The 20,499-nt window shown below is 36.3% G+C and overlaps 1 protein-coding gene across 2 annotated transcripts in view; it reads right to left on the bottom strand.

The window, feature by feature from the left end:
- The window catches only part of UNC13C (unc-13 homolog C), a 586,631-nt gene that overhangs the window by 175,889 nt on the left and 390,243 nt on the right, over positions 1–20,499 (bottom strand). For both annotated transcript variants that reach the window (XM_032622977.1, XM_032622978.1), the window contains one exon: positions 3,800–3,885. In XM_032622977.1, the coding sequence (XP_032478868.1) occupies positions 3,800–3,885 (86 nt within the window). The remainder of the gene's footprint in view (positions 1–3,799; positions 3,886–20,499) is intronic.

A 20,499-nucleotide genomic window follows, 5' to 3' on the forward strand; every position in this document is an offset into this window, starting at 1 on the left:
AGTACATCTTTTGTGTAAAATCTGTAAAATAATTTATTCTGGTTCATTCAGCAAGTTATCACCGAAGTTTGATACTGCTTATCAACGTTGTAAGGTGATTAATGTCAAATATGAAAACAAAATAAGATGGCTCATACAGACTGAGTAAAGTTGGGGAAAAAGTTATTTTATTTTTAAATTACATTATTCTTTTCATAGCAGCTGATGAGTTCATGAGGTAAAGCAAAAAGCTGCATCAAAAAGCCTTAAGTCCATAAATTCTAACTCGCTCCTCTGTTGACCTGACTTCATCAGAGGTTACTTACAACTTGGGCTCAGGTGCTTTAATCATAAGACAAACTATGTAGCCCAAATTATATAACAACACAGGGTCTTTCTAGGCCGATAGCCTGAAGCACTCCTCCACAGTCAATTAATTTTAACAACATTCTGTAAGGCAAATAGGGAGAGTAAGAACGTTACTATCACATGCGAAAGAGCCTGCCAGAAAAATGTTTTTAAGTATATGCCCTCTATTCTGTGAGGTATTCCTAGTCCTTATTTTCTTTAACAATTATTATTCATGTCACATTTTTTAAAATGTCACAGTATGAAGCCATCTATTACATTGAAATGGTGAAAGGGAAGGATGGAGAGATAGGGAACAAATGAACATGGATTTGTAAACACTGTCCTAGGAGTTTTAAACCTTAAATGACCTCTAAAGGAGACTGTTTTGAGACTTCCACAGATCTTTCTCCATTTATATAATAATAATGCTCTCCTCCCATTAGCACTGTGATTTTGAAGTACAGTATATTTGAGGTATCATGTAATCCTCACACCAAGCTGGGAACTCTTATCACCTTTTTACTGAAAGGAAAACTAAAGTTTGGAGATGTTATACATTAATTGCCCAAGCTGGTGCAGCTCATAAGTGAGAAAGCTTTCTGAAACTGGGTTTCCCAGACTCAGGTCTCTTGCTGTCTCCCAACTAGCAATACTAGAAATGTTTAGTTTGAACATAAGTATCTGGCTTTGTCTGCGAGGCTCTTTGTATAAGGTTGTCCCATTTGTAATTTGATTCAAGTAAACTAACACATACTAAGCTTCTATTAAGGTTCAGTGAATACAGAAATGAGAAATACAATCTTTACACTCAGAAGCCTTCTCATCTGGTGTAGAAGATACATAAACCAGGAACTGCAATCTAAACTACTCCCTTACTATGCTCATTATGCCTTCCTGAAAATGGGTGTGAATGTGCAAACTAGTGAACTGGACACTTTAGGTGAATTGTATGGGATGTGAATTATATCTCAATACAGCTGCCATTAAAAAAATAAAATAATAAATTAAAAAAATATTTAAAAATTTGTGTTAAGGAAAGGATTCTTGTCTCCAGAAAACCTAAGATAATCACAAAATAATGACTTACCCTTGATCTTGGACGTGACTTTTAATAATACAATCTCAGCATTTTGGGATACTGCTTTTGCACAAAATTATTAACTTCTAATCAATAAACATCCAACCAAAGTTATGGTGCTTTACATGTAGCATTTCTAATTTCATTGTTGTTTCAAACACACGTTATATTTTTTGAGATTTACATTTCCTAACATAAATATTATACTTAGTTGTCTAAAATTACTACTTATTTTTTAAAGCAAAGGTAACATAAAATAAAACATCCAATAGTTGCACAAATGTTATATAAATAAAGATAGAGGCCCTGTCCAAATGAAATGTGCACTGGTAGGCAATGCCACTGTGGAACGGTCCCAAATAGACAAGTTCCTCTGAAATACGGGCAGGAGCGGCTCCTTGCCCGTTGCCCAGCCCTCTGATCCAGTGTGAACTTTTCATTTTACAGGTGAGGACAACGAAACATGAAGGTGTTGACCTCTTAAAATATTCCCAAGATCACATAGAAAAGGATCACAAACAGAAGTCTCTACTGCTTTTTCTACTACTACACTGAGTTGGGATTAACTGGTAAAGTCTTTACTGATACAACACATAGTTATCAAGTAGTTTCTATTTTCTAGGCTTCATTCTAGGCAATATAGATATGTTGATAAAAATCACAGGCAAAAAATTTGCACTGTGGCAAGGAAGACAGATAAGAAGCCCGAGTAAACAAGTAACTAAAGGATAGTAATTAGTTGCTATCCAGAGGATTAAGATAAGGTTATTCATGGAGGTGACTTTAGCTCCTGAGCCCTACATGGCTGCCTGTGAAGAGTGGTGGGAAAAGAAATCCAGGCAGTAAACGAGCTGATGAAAAGGTTGTGGTTGGTAGGAGGCAGAGGTAGAGAAAGCAGGATTGATCAATACAATGGAGAAGGACCGCTTCACTGCAGAATAAGGAGTTTGCATCTCTGAGCACGTTCTGGTATAATTTTAAGGATAAGTCCTAATTTACCTAATTAGGTGGTAGACCCAGACTTTACCAGAAAATCAAGTATTAAAATCTATTGTGTACCTTCTTTTTCAAATAAGGAAAAGTACTGTATGTTTCCTCTGTGTGCCCTAGCAAGAAGCTTACATTTCAGCAACACTAAGAAAAAAATAGTGGCACAATGAGCACAAACTCAATCAGTCATCTTCCACGCTGCGGTCCCAATGCCTGTTCTAAGCTGCCAATCTGAACAGGACATGTCCCTCCTGAAATCCCTTTATGGTCTGTCGTTTCTCTTAGCAGAGAGTCAAACTCCTCATCATGGCCCACAAGGCAGCACATGCTGGTCCCTGACAATTTCTCCAGCCTCACTTCCTGCTACCTGTTGCTCACAGGACCAGCTGAGTTCTCTTCTCAGACGAACCCTGTGCTCACTCTACTTGTTAATGCTTTGTCCTTGACCAGGACAAGACAGAGATGCTTCTTGCTCAACTCTTCCCAAAGTGAACTCCTACCTATACTTCAGGTCTTTGTCAAGATAACACCTCTTCAGAGGAAGTTCCTCTAGAAAACCTGCCTTGCCCCCTTGTCCTAAGTCTGACTTAGGAGCTTCACCTCCAGATATCCCGTCATCTTTAGCACTGACCACCCCCACGTTGCGACCGTCTACATATTTGCAGCTGTCCTGCATAATCTTGTTGAGGGCAGGGACCATAGCTGTCCTGTTCATTGTTGTATCTTCCATACTGAGTGCAGTCTGGGCATTTAGCATCTAGGAGCTTAATACATAGTGAATACGTGCAAAGAAAACTTTCTACTAGGTTTTAAATTCCTAGAGAGCAGGAACCCTAGGCTGGTTAAACATACTACTCCAACTCTAAACACAAGGTGAGTGCTCAAAGAAATTTACAGTTTTTCAACTGAGAGCTGCATTTCTCACGCTTTACATTCTATGATTTGAGTATACTGAAAGTGGAGTTTCTGGTAAAGAGCCCTGCCATTGTCTTTGCACCAGCTTTGGCCGTATTTTAACCTGCCCAGCCATCGGATACCATTTCTAAGTCTACGTAGACAAATATCTGAACTAATATTACTCATCTACCCTCTCAATATGGTCTGATTTACGCCGTAAGTATTTATGCCATAAAGTATTCCTGCATCTAAACTTTGTCCTACATATGAAATACTCACTATTATCCTGCAACTTAGACCATTTGATTTAAAATGCATTTCTTCAGGGCTTTTAAATACTTTGTGATCTTTATCTTTCCACAATGTGGAAATCAGTTTCAGAACTAAACTGATCACAGTGATCGATGTTTTGATGCAACAGTTCCTTACATTTAAAATCAAGAACACAAAATCAAAATTTAACTAAAACGTATGCTCTTAATAAGTTTAAATATTTGTACCTACCTTCTAGTGCATCTTTCATATCCTGAGCAAAAAGGGTCCACATAATTTCAGCACTTATTTTTCCCATGTTCAGTTCCTGAGGAAACCTAAAAGCAAACACATATATTAGGTCAAAAAGAAAAACGTGCCTGAAAAAAAACGCTTCACATTACACAGACACCACAGTAATTATTACATAGTTTATAAATACTTTTACTTATGAGATTTCTCTTTATAAATTTTCAGGGGTAGGGAAAAAAAGCTGAACACCAGAGTGTGGCGATAAAGACAATTATTGGGTAAAAGGAAAACAGACTTCATTACATCAGTGCCAATGTAATGTTGCCCAGGGTTCCTGATGGATGTCTTATGCTGTGTGTTTGCTTGTGTCTAAAGAGTCCCTTTAGTTTTATCAAACACTTTGTCTTCATATGTCTCAATTTGAGGATAGGCCAGATGAATCTGAGGAGCAGATACCATATAACAGCAAAAACCACAGCTCACATTCATCTGTCAGCCATTTTTCTCGAAGCAAACTTGAGTGCTTCCATTCTCTATTTGCTTAAAGCAAATTATTTCAAGAAAGATTCCTCACTCCTCTGGTAAAATGGCCCATGATGGACCCATTAATCAGGACTCCAGAACTACCAGGCAGGCTGTGTATTTTAGATCAAAGAAGCTTAAGCCAAAGACAGGATTCCTACTGCTGCTGAATATGTATTCTGTTTGTATGTGTTTTCAATCTCATGATAAGCCCAGTGAAAATAATTTCATTCATTTCATTTCATTGTAAACACTCAGCCCATGCTAACATGCAAGATGGAAAGTACTTTCTGTTCTAACAAATAGATATTATATATTTTATGCATTGAATATATTATTTATAAAGTGCACGCATATAAATGTTTATATACATATATACAAGCTAACATATTAAAGAAATACATATATATGTAAAGTAACAAGAATAACTCTCACATTCATTTATTTTTCATTTTTAAGATTTTTTTGATGTGGACCATTTTTTTTTTTTTTAAAGTCTTTATTGAAAGTTAAGACTTTGTCTTCCTATGCAGGGGGTGCAGGTTCAATCCCTGGTATGCAATTAAGATCCCACATACCTCACAGCCAAAAAACCAAAACATAAAACAGAAGCAATATTGTAACAAATTCAATAAGGACTTCACATTCATTTATATCTTTGAGTCCAAATCAGAAAAAGAGAAAAGAGTAATATAACCCTGAATGGGATAGAAAGGGTTACTTAAGTAAATATGACCTCAGTATAACCTCAGCAAAGAAAAGACCACATATCCTACATACTATTTCACCAAAGCACAGCGTGTTTCATCAAATATCCCTTACTAATTTCCACCGATCAATTTATCTAATAATGTCAACTGATATTTAAAACTTAAATGTGGAGGCATTATTATTAAGTATTAAAACAGAATGCTTCCTATGATCAAAAAATAAATATAACCTAGATATATACAAAATTAGTTTTCAACAATAAATTTTACCCCCTTTATATAAAAATAACCTTTGGCAAGTAATGTTTCATTTGTGGATAGCTATGAAAATCCCATATATGTAGTATATTAAATTTTATGTAATAGATACACAGCAACAAAATTGTAAGTGATATAATTACAGTGATTTAAGCTCATAAAATGAGGAAATCTATTATTTTAATTTTTTGAATACAGAATAAAGAATGTATTAATTCAGTTTATGGTGCCCTGATATAAAAAACAAAGACATTGGGAGACCTTCAAGATGGCAGAAGAGTGAGATGTAGAGATCACCTTCCCCCCCAACAAATACATCAGAAATACATCTACATGTGGAACAGCTCCTATGGAACACCTACTGAACACTGGCAGAAGACCTCAGACCTCCCAAAAGGCAAGAAACTCCCCACGTACCTGGGTAGGGCAAAAGGAAAAAAGAAAAAACAGAGACAAAAAAGAATAGGGACAGAACCTGCACCTCTGGGAGGGAGCTGTGAAGGAGGAGAAGTTTCCACACGCTAGGAAGGCTCTTCACGGGCGGAGACTGCGGGTGGCAGAGGCGGGGAGCTTCGGAGCCACGGAGGAGAGCGCAGAAACAGGGGTGCAGAGGGCAAAGTGGAGCGATTCCTGCACAGACGATCGGTGCCAACCAGCACTCACCAGCCCGAGAGGCTTGTCTGCTCACCCGCCGGGGCGGGCGGGGCAGGGAGCTGAGGCTCGGGCTTCGGTCAGAGCACCCGGAGAGGACTGGGGTTGACTGCGTGAACACAGCCTGAAGGGGTTAGTGCACCACAGCTAGCCGGGAGGGAGTCCAGGAAAAAGTCTGGAGCTTCCAAAGGGGCAAGAGACCATTGTTTCAGGGTGTGTAAGTAGAGGGGATTCAGAGCATCGCCTAAACGAGCTCCAGAGATGGGCGGGAGCTGCGGCTATCAGCGTGGACCCCAGAGACGGGCATGAGACGCTAACACTGCTGCTGCAGCCACCAAGAATCCTGTGTGCAAGCACAGGCCACTCTCCACACCTCCCCGCCCAGGAGCCTGTGCAGCCCGCCACTGCCAGGGTCCCGGGATCCAGGGACAACTTCCCCGGGAGAACACACGTCACGCATCAGGCTGCTGCAATGTCACGCCGGCCTCTGCCGTTGCAGGCTTGCCCCGCATCCATACTCTCCCACGCCCCGGCCTGAGTGAGCCAGAGCCCCCTAACCAGCTACTCCTTTAACCTTGTCCTGAGCAAAGAACAGATGCCCTCAGGCTACCTACATGCAGAGGCAGGGCCAATCCAAAGCTGAACCCTGGGAGCTGTTCGAACAAAGAAGAGAAAGGGAAATCTCTCCGAGCAGCCTCAGGAGCAGCGGATTAAATCTTCACAATCAACTTGATGTACCCTATATCTTTGGAATACCTGAATAGATAATGAATCATCCCAAAATAGAAGTGGTAGAATTTAGGAGCAATGGTATAGATATATTTTTTTCCTTTTTCTCTTAGTGAGTGTGCATGTGTATGATTCTTTGTGTGATTTTGTCTGCATAGCTTTGTTTTTACCATTTGTCCTAGGGCTCGGTCTGTCCACTTTTTTTTTTTTCTTTTAGTATAGTTTTTAGCACTTGTTATCATTGGTGGATTTGTTTTTTGGTCTGGTTGCTCACTTCTTTCTTTCATTCTTTATTTTTCTTTTTTTATTACTTTTAAATTTTTAATAATTTTTTATATCAATAACTTTACTTTATTTTATTACTTTTCCTTCTTTCTTTCTTTTCCTCCCCTTTCTTCTGAGCCATGTGGCAGACAGGGTCTTGGTGCTCCGGTCAGGTGTCAGGCCTCTGCCTCTGAGGTGAAAGAGCCGACTTCCGGACACTGGTCCACCAGAGACCTCCCGGCTCCACGTAATATCAAACGGCGAAAGCTCTCCCAGAGATCTCCATCTCAATGTGAAGACACAGCTCCACTCAACAACCAGCAAGCTACAGTGCTGGACACCCTATGCCAAACAACTAACAGGACAGTAACAAAACCCCACCCATTAGCAGGGAGGCTGCCTAAATTCATAATAAGGTCAAAGATGCCCCAAAAGACACCACTGGACGTGGTCCTGCCCACCAGAAAGACAAGATCCAGCCTCGTCCACCAGAACACAGGCACAACTCCCCTCCACCAGGAAGCCTACACAACCCACTAAACTAACCTTAGCCACTAGGGGCACAAACCAAAAACAACAGGAACTACGAACCTGCAGCCTGCGAAAAGGAGACCCCCAAAACAGTAAGTGAAGCAGAATGAGAAGACAGAGAAACACATAGAAGATGAAGGAGCAAGGTAAAAACCCACCAGACCAAACAAACGAAGAGAAAATAGGCAGTCTACCTGAAAAAGAACTCAGAGTAATGATAGTAAAGATGTTCCAAAATCTTGGAAATAGAATAGAGAAAATACAAGAAACGTTTAATAAGGACCTAGAATAATTAAAGAGCAAACAAACAGTGATGAACAACACAATAAATGAAATTAAAAATTCTCTAGAAGGAATCAACAGCAGAATAACTGAGGCAGAAGAACGGATAAGAGACCTGGAAGATAAAATAGCGGAAATAACTACTGCAGAGCTGAATAAAGAAAAAAGAATGAAAAGAATTGAGGACAGTGTCAGAGACCACTGGGACACGTTAAACACACCAACATTCGAATTATAGGGGTCCCAGAAGAAGAAGAGAAAAAGAAAGGCACTGAGAAAATATTTGAAGAGATTATAGTTGAAAACTTCCCTAATATGGAAAAGGAAATAGTTAATCAAGTCCAGGAAGCACAGAGACTCCCATACAGGATAAATACAAGGAGAAACACGCCAAGACACATATTAATCAAACTGTCAAAAATTAAATACAAAAAAAAAATATTAAAAGCAGCAAGGGAAAAACAACAAATAACATACAAGGGAATCCCCATAAGGTTAACAGATGACCTTTTAGCAGAAACTCTGCAAGCCAAAAGGGAGTAGAAGGACATATTTAAAGTGATGAAAACGAAAAACCTACAACCAAGATTACTCTGTCCACCAAGGATTTCATTGAGGTTTGAAGGAGAAATTAAAACTGCACAGACAAGCAAAAGCTAAGAGAATTCAGCACCACCAAACCAGCTTTACAACAAATGCTAAAGGAACTTCTCTAGGCAGGAACCACAAGAGGAGAAAAAAACTTACAATAACAAACCCCAAACAACTAAGAAAATAGTAATAGGAATATACATATTGATAATTACCTTAAATGTAAATGGATTAAATGCTCATACCAAAAGACATAGACTGGCTGAATGGATACAAAAACAAGACCCATATATATGCTGTCTACAAGAGATCCACTTCAGACCTAGGGACACATACAGACTGAAAGTGAGGGGATGTAAAAAGATATTCCATGCAAATGGAAAGCAAAAGAAAGCTGGAGTAGCAATTCTGATATCAGAAAAAATAGAATTTAAAATAAAGACTAGTACAAGAGACAAAGAAGGACACTACACGATGATCAAGGGATCAATCCAAGAAGAAGATATAACAATTGTAAATATTTATGCACCCAAAATAGGAGGACTTCAATACATAAGGCAAATGCTGACAGCCATAAAAGGGGAAATTGGCAATAGCAAAGTCACAGTAGGGGACTTTAAGACCCCACTATCACCAACTGACAGATCATCCAAAGTGAAAATAAAAAAGGAAACACAAACTTTAAATGACACAGTAAACAAGATGGACTTAATTGATATTTATAGGACATTCCATCCAAAAACAACAGAACACACTTTCTTCTGAAGTGCTCATGGAACATTCTCCAGGATAGATCATATCTTGGGTCACCAACCAAGTCTGGGTAAATTTAGGAAAAGTGAAATTCTATCTTTTCCAACCACAACACTATGAGACTAGATATCTACTGCAGAAAAATCTGTAAAATATACAAACACATGGAGGCTAAACAATACACTAATTAATAACCAAGAGATCACTGAAGAAATCAAAGAGGAAAAAAAAAATACCTAGACACAAATTACAGTGAAAACACAATGACCCAAAACTTTTCGGATGCAGCAAAAGCAGTTGTAAGAGGGAACTTTATAGCAATAGAATCCTACCTCAAGAAACAAGAAACATCTCAAATAAAAAACCTTACCTTACACCTAAAGAGATTAGAGAAAGAAGAACAAAAAACCCCCAAAGTCAGCAGAAGGAAAGAAACCGTAAAGATCAGATCAGAAATAAATGAAAAAGAAATGAAGGAGACAAGAGCAAATATCAAAAAACTAAAAGCTGGTTCTTTGAGAAGATAAACAAAATTGATAAACCATTAGTCAGACTCATCAAGAAAAAAAGGGAGAAGACTCAAATCAATAGAATTAGAAATGAAAAAGAAGTAACAACTGACACTGCAGAAACACAAAGGATCATGAGAGATTACTACAAACAACAATACGCTAATAAAATGGACAACCTAGAAGAAAAGGACAAATTCTTAGAAAAGCACATCTTCTGAGACTGAATCAGGAAGAAATAGAAAATATAAACAGACCAATCGCAAGCACTGAAATTGAGACTGTGATTAAAAATCTTCCAACAAAAAAAAGCCCAGGACCAGATGTCTTCTCAGGTGAATTCTATCATTTAGAGACGAGCTAACATCTATCCTTATCAAACTCTTCCAAAATATAGTAGAGGGAGGAACACTCCCAAACTCATTCTATGAGGCCACCATCACCCTGATAAGAAAACCACACAAAGATGTCACAAAGAAAGAAAACTACAAGCCAATATCAGCGATGAACATAGATGCCAAAATCCTCAATAAAATATTAGCAAATAGAATCCAACAACACATTAAAAGGATCATACATCATGATCAAGTGGGGTTTATTCCAGGATTACAGGATTCCTCAATATACGCAAATCAATCAATGTGATCTAGCATATTAACAAACTGAAGGAGAAAAACCATATGATCATCTCAATAGATGCAGAAAAAGCTTTTGATAAAATAAAACACCAATTTATGATAAAAACCCTCCAGAAAGGAGGCATAGAGGGAACTTCCCTCAACATAATAAAGGCCATATATGACAAACCCACAGCCAACAGCATTCTCAATGGTGAAAAACTGAAACCATTTCCACTAAGATCAGGAATAAGATGAGGTTGCCCACTCTCACCACTATTACTCAACATAGTTTTGGAAGTTTTAGCCACATTAATCAGAGAAGAAAAAGCAATACAAGGAATCCAAATTGGAAAAGAAGAAGTAAAGCTGTCTCTGTTTGCAGATGACATGATACTATACATAGAGAATCCTAAAGACGCTAACAGAAAACTACTAGAGCTAATTAATGAATTTGGTAAAGTAGCAGGAGACAAATTAATGCACAGAAATCTCTTGCATTCCTATACACTAATGATGAAAAATCTGAAAGAGAAGGAAAGGAAACACTCCCATTTACCACTGCAACAAAAAGAATAAAATACCTAGGAATACAACTACCTAAGGAGACAAAAGACCTGTATGCAGAAAACTATTAGACACTGATGAAAGAAATTAAAGATGATAAACATATGGAGAGATATAGCATGTTCTTGGATTGGAAGAATCAACATTGTGAAAATGACTCTACTACCCAAAGCAATCCACAGAGTCAATGCATTCCCTATCAAACTACCAATGGCATTTTTCACAGAACTAGAACAAAAAATTTCACAATTCATATGGAAACACAAAAGACCCCGAATAGTCTAAGCAATATTGAGAAAGAAAAATGGAGCTGAAGGAATCACGCTCCTGGACTTCAGACTATAGTACAAAGCTACAGTAATCAAGACAATATGGTACTGGCACAAAAACAGAAATATAGATTAGCAGATCAGGACAGAAAGCGCAGAGATAACCCCATGCACATATGGTCACCTTATCCTTGATGAAGGAGGCAAGAATATACAAAGGAGAAAAGACAGCCTCTTCAATAAGTGGTGGTGGGAAAACTGGACAGCTATGTGTAAAAGAATGAAATTAGAACATTCCCTAACATCATACACGAAAATAAGCTCAAAATGGGTTAAAGACCTAAATGTAAGGCTAGAAACTATCAAACTCTTAGAGGAAAACATAGGCAGAACACTCTATGACATAAATCACAGCAAGATCCTTTATGACCCACCTCCTAGAGAAATGGCAATAAAAACAAAAATAAACAAATGGGACCTAATGAAACTTAAAAGCTTTTGCACAGCAAAGGAAACCATAAACAAGACGAAAGACAACCCTCAGAATGGGAGAAAATATTTAAAAATGAAGCAACTAACAAAGGATTAATCTCTAAAATTTACAAGCAGCATATGTAGCTCAATATCAAAAAAACAAAAACCAAATGAAAAAAAGGGCAGAGGACCTAAGCAGACATTTCTCCAAAGATGATATACAGATTATCAACAAACACATGAAAGAATGCTCAACATCACTAATCATTAGAGAAATGCAAATCAAAACTACAATGAGGTATCCCCTCACACCAGTGAGAATGGCCATCATCAAAAAATCTACAAACAATAAATGCTGAAGAGGGTGTGGAGAAAAGGGTACGCTCTTGTAGTGTTGGTGGGAATGTAAATTGATACAGCCACTATGGAGAACAGTATGGAGGTTCCTTAAAAAACTAAAAATAGAACTACCATATGACCCAGCTATCCCACTACTGGGCAGATACCCTGAGAAAATCATAATTCAAAAAGAGTCATGTTAACAAAATGATCATTGCAGCTCTATTTATAATAGCCAGGGTATGGAAACAATGTAAGTGTCCATCAACAGATGAATGGATAAAGAAGATGTGGCATTTATATATACAATGGAATATTACTCCACCATAAAGTGAAATGAAATTGAGTTATTTGTAGTGAGGTGGATGGAACTAGTGTCTATCATACAGAGTGAAGTAAGTCAGAAAGAGAAAAACAAATACCATATGCTAACGCATATATATGGAATCTAAAAAAAAAAAAAGACAAAATGGTTCTGATGAACCTAGGGGCAGGACAGGAATAATGACGCAGACCTACTAGAGAATGGACCTGAGGATGGGGAGGGGGAAGGGTAAGATGGGATGAAGTGAGAGTGTGGCATGGACTTGTATACACTACCAAATGTAAAACAGATAGCTAGTGGGAAGCAGCTGCATAGCACAGGGGAGATCAGCTAGGTGCTTTGTGACCACCTAGGGGGGTGGGAGGGAGATGCAAGAGGGAGGAGATATGGGGATATATGTATATGTATAGCTGATTCACTTTATTATAAAGCAGATTCTAACACAGCAACATAAAGCAATTATACTCCAATAAACGTGTTAAAAAATACATTATACAAAAAGTGAACTAAAGAGCATTATCTCTCATGAAATTGATGCAGAAGTCCTCAACGAAAAATGACAAATTCAATCCTTACATATATTCAAAGGATAATACATCATGACCAAGAGACTTATCCCAGAAATGCAGCATAGGTTCAACATTCAAAAATCAATCAATGTGATTCACCATATTTACAGACTAAGGAGAAAACTTTTAGCATCTCAATGGATGCAGAGAATGTATCTGATGAACTTCAACATTTGTTCATGCTAAAAACAAAACAAGTCAAAAACAAAAACAAACATCCTAAAACTAGGAAATTAAAGGGAACTTCCTTAAACTTATAAAGAGAATCTGCAAAAACCTACAGCTAACATCATACTAAGATAAGGATCAAGGTAATGGTATTTACTCTCACTATTCCTATTAAACACTGTACTGGAGTTCCTAAAGATTGTAAACAGGAAAGAAAAAGAAATAATATCAGAGGCATATAGAAATAAAACTCTCTATTTGCAGACAACATGATCATCTACATAGAAAATCTCCAAAAACTACAAAAATGCTACCAAATAAGTTCAGCAAGGTCACAGAATACGAATTCAAGACACACAATCATTGTATTTCTATACTCTAGCAATGAACCATTGGAAACTGAGATTAAAACAGCAATATATTTACAATAGCAGCAAAAGATGAAATACTTAGGCATAAATCTAGAATATATGTACAAGATTTATATGAGGAAACCTGCAAAGTACTGAGGAGAAACATGAAATAAAGCTTAAATAAATGGAGAAATATGTTGTATTCACGAATTGGTATATTTAATGTCATTAGAATGTTAATTTTTCCCAAGTTGATTTACAGATTCAATGCAATCTCACCCAGAATTCTAGCAGAACTCTTTTTGTAGAAACTGACAAATTCATTCTAAAATTTACATGGTGAAGCAAAAAGAACTAGAAGAGCAAAAAGGGTATTTATTAAAATAGCTGAAGGATTTACAACACCTGTCTTCACAGCTTACTATGAAACTATAGTAATTAAACAGTGTATCTTCAAGGTAAATTAATTTTCAACAAGATGTTACATTAATTCAATGGAGAAAAGATAGACCTACTACTTGTAGGGCCTTATTTCCTATTATTCTACTGATCCCATGTTCACCTTTCTCAGTTTTTCAACTGGCACTTTCTCAGACTCTCAGCCTCTGCCTCTAGGCAGATCAGTTGACGCCTCTAGGGGAGAGGGTCGGCATGTACCTGACACACTTTTCTAGTAAATACGTGCATATATCATAAAGATATAAATAAATTCATGGGGGTAAAAAGATCAAACCTATTCTAATAGTAAGGTTTGGGCAAGTAGTAAAGGGAATTGAATTCAGGGAGGCATATATACACGTCTTCAATCCGATTTGCAATGTTTTGTTTATTTTAGAAAAAAACTAAAAAGTTTATAATTTTACAAGCAGTAAAATAAGAGGTAATATAATACAAATGAGTGCTAACATATTTAGCATTTAATAAGTAATATTTGTTAATAAGTCGCTATTAATTGAAGGCCTAGCATGTGCTATGCACAGCACTGAGGGCTAAATAAAATACACACAGTCCTTGCCCCTCAGAAGTTTACAACCTAGTAGAAATGACAGTAAAAAAAAAAACAAACATATATATATATGTATAAAACATATCATATGATATATATTTGATAAGTCTCACAAAGAAAGCTAGAGGGTGAAACAATAGAGCTGGTTGTGAAAACAGTGGCTTTAGAAAATCAAGGGTTTGGAGAAACAACTCCTCTTTACCGGTTCTTAGGGGCTGTGACAGCAGCTTATTTTCAATGGAGGGTCACTCCTGTAGCCTGTACAGAGATGGGAAGCAGCAGCATGAACAAGTTTGGCAAGAGAAGATTCAGAACTTCTGGTATCAAGGACCAACAGTGATAGGAACCTTGGTGTATGCTGTAAATGACAGTGACTGCCATGATATCAAAGGGGAACAGAAGAAGAGCAACATGGGGAATGGGAACATGGATAATAAATAGAAAAGGAGACTGCAGAACATCAGCTGTAGGTGAGAGAATACACAGGAGCTAGACCAAGGAGCAAGGGCAAAAAGAGCCAAAGATATCCTGAGTGGCTGCTGTTTTTCTATTCTTGGGTCTACACTTGGGTGATGTGACTTAAAAGAAACATGGGTCACTACTATATATAAAATAGATAAACAAGGACCTACTGTATAACACAGGGAACTATATTCAATATCTTGTAATAACCTATAATGGAAAAGAATTTGAAAAAGAATAGATAAATGTATGTATAACCAAATCACTTTTCTGTACACCAGAAACTAACACAATATTATAAATTAATTATATTTCAATTAAAAAAAAGAAACATGCGTCATAATGGAAAGGGACATTTTACTTGATTTGCACTAAGTACAAATTACTAAACACAATAAAGGTAAGAGTATATGATGCAGAAGTATATACTGGTGCAGTCATTCACAGAAGTTATCTGAAGAAAGTTAAGATTTGTATGTACTTTTCGAGGAGGATAAAGATTAACTGGTGGAAGGGATAAGCTATGCACCCCAGTTAATGGCTTTAATTACCATAAGAAAAGACTCTCAAAGTGACTTTTAAAATATTTTTCCTTTAATCTAGACCGTTCAATCAAATAACTTCAAAACAGGGAATCTAAAAATAAGCTATTAGTGTCAGGATTTTCTCAGTTGCATAAGCAATGTCAAGTTTGATTTTTATTCTTGAAAAACTGAGGTTTAAAGGTTCTCATTATTACTGTTGAGGATTTAACAAAAACTTAAACCAAAACCAAACTACCATTTAAAATAAAAACAACACACAAGAAAAATACACACTAGATATATAAAAGGCAAAGGGATAATACTATTAATGCAAGAAGAATTGTTACAAATCTGAAGAAAAAGAGGGATATTAGAAAAAATGGCTGAGATGAATGGACAATCTAAAAATTAAACAACACAAAAACCTAGTAAATATAGAAAAAGCATGCTCACTTCTCTAATATTCAAAGAAATTTCAATTAAAATAATAGTAAAATTTTTTTACTAAGGACATTTCAGGCTAGAAAACAAGCAGAAAATATTAATGAAAATTCAGGACCTGTCTGAACCTGATTTACAAAAGCTATTTAATGACTCTCTACAGGCTTTCAGTTTTTATGTTATTCTGATACCTGCATTATTTCCACTCCCTTCTCTCCTGTGTCCCAGGAGTCCCCTCCATGGACTGCATCATCATGGTGTTAATATGAAACTACAAAATAATATGCACCTATTAAAAAGAGCAAGATAGGTCTGCCTATATTGACATGAAAAGATGTCTGTCAAGCTGTTTTAAGTGAACAAAGCAAATTATACAGATTACGGTACATATTATCCTATATTTTGTAAAAAAAAAAAGAGTAAAAATAAATATTATTAAATGAATTTCTACGCTTATACATGCACAAAATAGTAGTTGGAAAAAATACACCCAACTACTGAAAATTTGTAAGGAGTGGGTAAGGGAGTCTTATTTTTGGTTTTTATTTGTTTTCTTCATAAAAATGATACATAAACATTTAGAACTTTCACTTTCTACTTCAAATAGGCCTGTGAAGTTGAATATGATCATTTTAATAAACACAAAAATTTAAATAAATTCTGAAATAAACATCAAAGGGCATTTTACTAAATACTAGAATTATTTTTATAAAGCTAAATAACATTCATTTATTTCTCACAAAATTCCTATTTGATTGTTGTCATTCTCATTTTTCAAATGAGGAACTGGTGGTCAGAATTAGAGCCTTGAGCTGTTTTCCCAAAGCTCGTGATCTCTCCAATAAAGAAACAGCAAATATTCAATTTTTTTTGATACTTAGAAGAGGCATAAAGATAACTTTGACTACACTCATTTTAGACTTAGGAACGTTAGAGATTAAGAAACATGTCCTAAAACATGAAACACATCAATGACAGAATCAATAATAGAGCTTATGCTTCTTGACCATATTTCTTTTTCATTCTTTTTCTTATGACAATAACAGAAATTCCCAAGCATTGAAAATGTCTTCACAGCTAATTCTTTTGTTTTGTTTTGTTTCAGCCTATTGATTTTGCCTTAAAATATTTACAGTGCAAATCATTAGCTTCATATTTTATGTAATAGTCTATCTTTAAATTTAAATCTCAAGATTTACTTCTTGCCAAGCTCTGCTTCCACACAGAAGATAATCTTTGGGGTCTGAGACATTACCCTGATATCTGTTTTACAAGTTTTGCTTATTGTGTATTATGACATGCTAGCTTCAAATTTGGTTTTCTTACTATTACCTATGGAAATAACAGATATCCTTGTGCTAGAAAAAAATAACTCAAAGATCCTTTGTTTACCTAAGCGTTACATAAGTTCTTCTGAAGTCTATATTTTAATTTTACTTTACTACCTCTCTATGGTATTTCTGGTGCATTTGGAAGTACTTCTCTGGCTCTGTCTTACATAAATCCTAGTTAAATAAAAAACCTCAGTAGTCAGCCCTGAATCCAGATAGCACACTTGGTCATCCACCTCTTCCGCAATCTACAGCATCTCCTTTCTACTCTCCTGTGGATTATTCCTTTGACATACCGTTAGAATTTGTCCCTGCCCCGCTCCTACCGTCACGTCTCCAGTTCAAGTCTTTACCCTCCCTTGCCTCAAGAGCTGAATTAACCTGTTAGTTTATCTATTTGCTCCATTTCTTCCTCTTCAAATTCATCCTCTATACTACCACCTAATTTACCTTTTAAGAACATAGGCTGTAGTATTTCAAACCACTACTTTAAAACCATCAATTGTTTGTCACATATTCATTAGCATAGAGAAGTTTCAACTCATTAAGATGACTTGCCTGGCCAATGACAATCTGACCCCCACTTTAACTATCTCTACTCTCCAACACTTTCCATGCTCTAGCCACCCAGACTACTTATAATTTCTTAACATATCTGATGTCCCATGTCTTCTGATCACTTTCCCCTAACTGTTCTCTCTCTTCCTCAATTTCCATTTGATCATAAATACTTTGTTCCTTCAAAGCACAGCTCCTCCCGCTAAAGTCTTTTGTTGTAATGAAGGCAGAATTAGCAGTGATTAATTAGCTGTGAGGGATAAGGGCAAAGTAAAGTTTACAGTGACTATAAACTGAATCATAGCACACTTAATATTAATAGTGATAGCATTGGTGCTTTGTACTGTGTTAATTCCATAATTTTACTGTTGCCACAAGATTTAACTTATCTAGTCTAATTTTATTGACATTTGCTTTATAGTTCAGAACTGATGAAGTAACATGAATTTCTTTTCTCTTTAAGCAGTTTTGGCTACCATTAGAAAACAATTCTCCATCTAGCATCTCTTCACTAACAGATAATGTTAATTGTGCTTATATAATCTTCTATATACACATATACATATTTTTATATATGCATTTATTTATTTATTTGTATATATGTATGTATGTATGTATATTTCCTCTCCATGCAATTTAAACAGAAGCCAGGATATAACCTGGTGACAACATCTGCAAAGCTAACAGTTTCCAAAATAACTTCTTTATTCCTACCTACTCACTGAAAAAGGGGACAAAAATTCACAACTATATACAACCAATAAGAGAAGGAAATCAGAGCTTGGAATGAGAGGACAGACACCTAGTATTTCTCATAACAGATTTTATCAAGTTCTGAGTAACTACTAGGTAGATTCTACGTTTCCATTTTTAAGGGGCAACAAAATAATCATATTCCCATAAGAGTGCACTTTTGCACTGTGTTCAAATTTCCTTTGTAGATATGCAAATATATAATCTCACTCTGGCATCAAATTTTATATGCTATGTCTATGTGGTCTCCTCGGTATCAAATAATGATTCAAATGGCAGAGCTGTTTTCTTCCAACACATTCCACAGTTGAATATTTCTGCCTTTTCTTTGGGCTGGCTAAGAAGTCTACACCATTTGCACATTTGCCAGAGGCTTATTTTCTGTAATTTAACGCAGTTCTGGCTATTTCCTGTGCACAAGTCACAGAAGTGTAATGTAGTGGTTAAGCCTCGATGTAATCCAAAAGACAGAGATTTGATTTCTCCTCTGCTACTTAACTAATTGACCCGGTGGAGCACTGAGTAATCTCCTTAAAACTCAATTTCCTCATCTGTCAAATGGGGATGATAATAATTGCAACTTGGGCCTTTCTAGGGCTGTTATGAGGATGAAATGAGATTTTACATGTATATAACTTGTACAGCCACTGGCCATAGCGAACACTCAATAAAGGCTTGCTGCTGACGATAAGGAAATTTTAACTATAAGTAAGACACAAGACATACAAGAAAATATTATTTAGATTCCACTGATTTCTAATGTGAAAAAAATTATCACAGAAAATGAATGGAAGTTTACATTTGTGTTGCTAGTTATTAGTCTCCAGAAAAAAAAACTGCTAATAAAATTAAAAGCAATAAACTTGATTGCAGAGGGAAATTATTATATACTAACAGGAGTAAACTGGTTTCACCAACTTCAGAAATCTCTAGCCATACACTAACAATTTATATGCTAATTAGAAATGAATTCCAAACTATGATACAAGCAGGACTAAAAGAGTTTTTAACTTTCCATGACCATTTCCTAACCTCGTAGAAATTAGTATATATATATACATATAAAAGTTAAAACAAGTACACATATAATATGGTACATTAAATACTCTTATTTCATTATTCATATTTTAAAAATAAAATTGGTCCTCTTCATCCTGGTCCAAGTTAATGTATACAAATTGAATTCTAGAATGTATAGCTCCACCTCTTCTTCATTTTCCATGTAGTTATAGCTTAACTTAGTCTATTATTTATAAAAAGAAGTTTAGTGAAATAACTGATCCATTCCAACATTATTTGAATGTCTCCTGTTTTTAATTTGCAGCAATTAATACAAACCATAAATGTTTTAAACCTTGACTCCTCTGAGACACAACAATTTAATAACCCAATTTATTATCTTGAAAATGTCTTAGTGAAATAAGGAAAATACAATATTCCACTGCCAAATTTGATAATACTGATTCATTAGTCTCAACAGATAAAATTAGAATCCATCAAATGTGAAGTTTTTTTTTTTTGTTTTTTTGTTTTTGTTTTTGTTTTTTGCCTCTCACTGTTGTGGCCTCTCCCGTTGCGGAGCACAGGCTCCGGACGCGCAGGCTCAGCGGCCATGGCTCACGGGCCCAGCCACTCCGCGGCATGTGGGATCCTCCCGGACAGGGGCACAAACCCGTGTCCCCTGCATCGGCACGCGGACTCTCAACCACTGCACCACCAGGGAAGCCCTGAAGTATTGTTCTCACATGCAAAGTTTGCCTTTGAAGATAAGTGTATTCATTGTTACAAATGAGTAAGCAATGGTTCTGATATTATGTGTCATGTATGCAACTGAAGCTTCATTGTCACAGTCAGAAGTCAAGACATTTAGCTTGCTCCGCTCTTTTAACATTGTTATCTTTTCTTAAAATCAGATTTTAACATGCTCTCCATTTAAGAGAACTAGACTTGCCTTAGCGCAATTAACTGCCATTACCATGGAGAGAGAGAACCACCAAGAATGACCTTTATTAAGTAGGACTCTACTTGTAAATTACAAACTAGCCTTACAAGTTAAAGCTATATTAAAGGGCAACTAAAACGTATCATAACATTGCAGTTCAGGGTGAAAGTTAGCTTAAGCATTTGGAGTGTGAACTCAACAA

Source organism: Phocoena sinus, chromosome 2 (genome assembly GCF_008692025.1).
Source record: "Phocoena sinus isolate mPhoSin1 chromosome 2, mPhoSin1.pri, whole genome shotgun sequence".
NCBI classification, from domain to species: Eukaryota; Metazoa; Chordata; class Mammalia; order Artiodactyla; family Phocoenidae; genus Phocoena; species Phocoena sinus.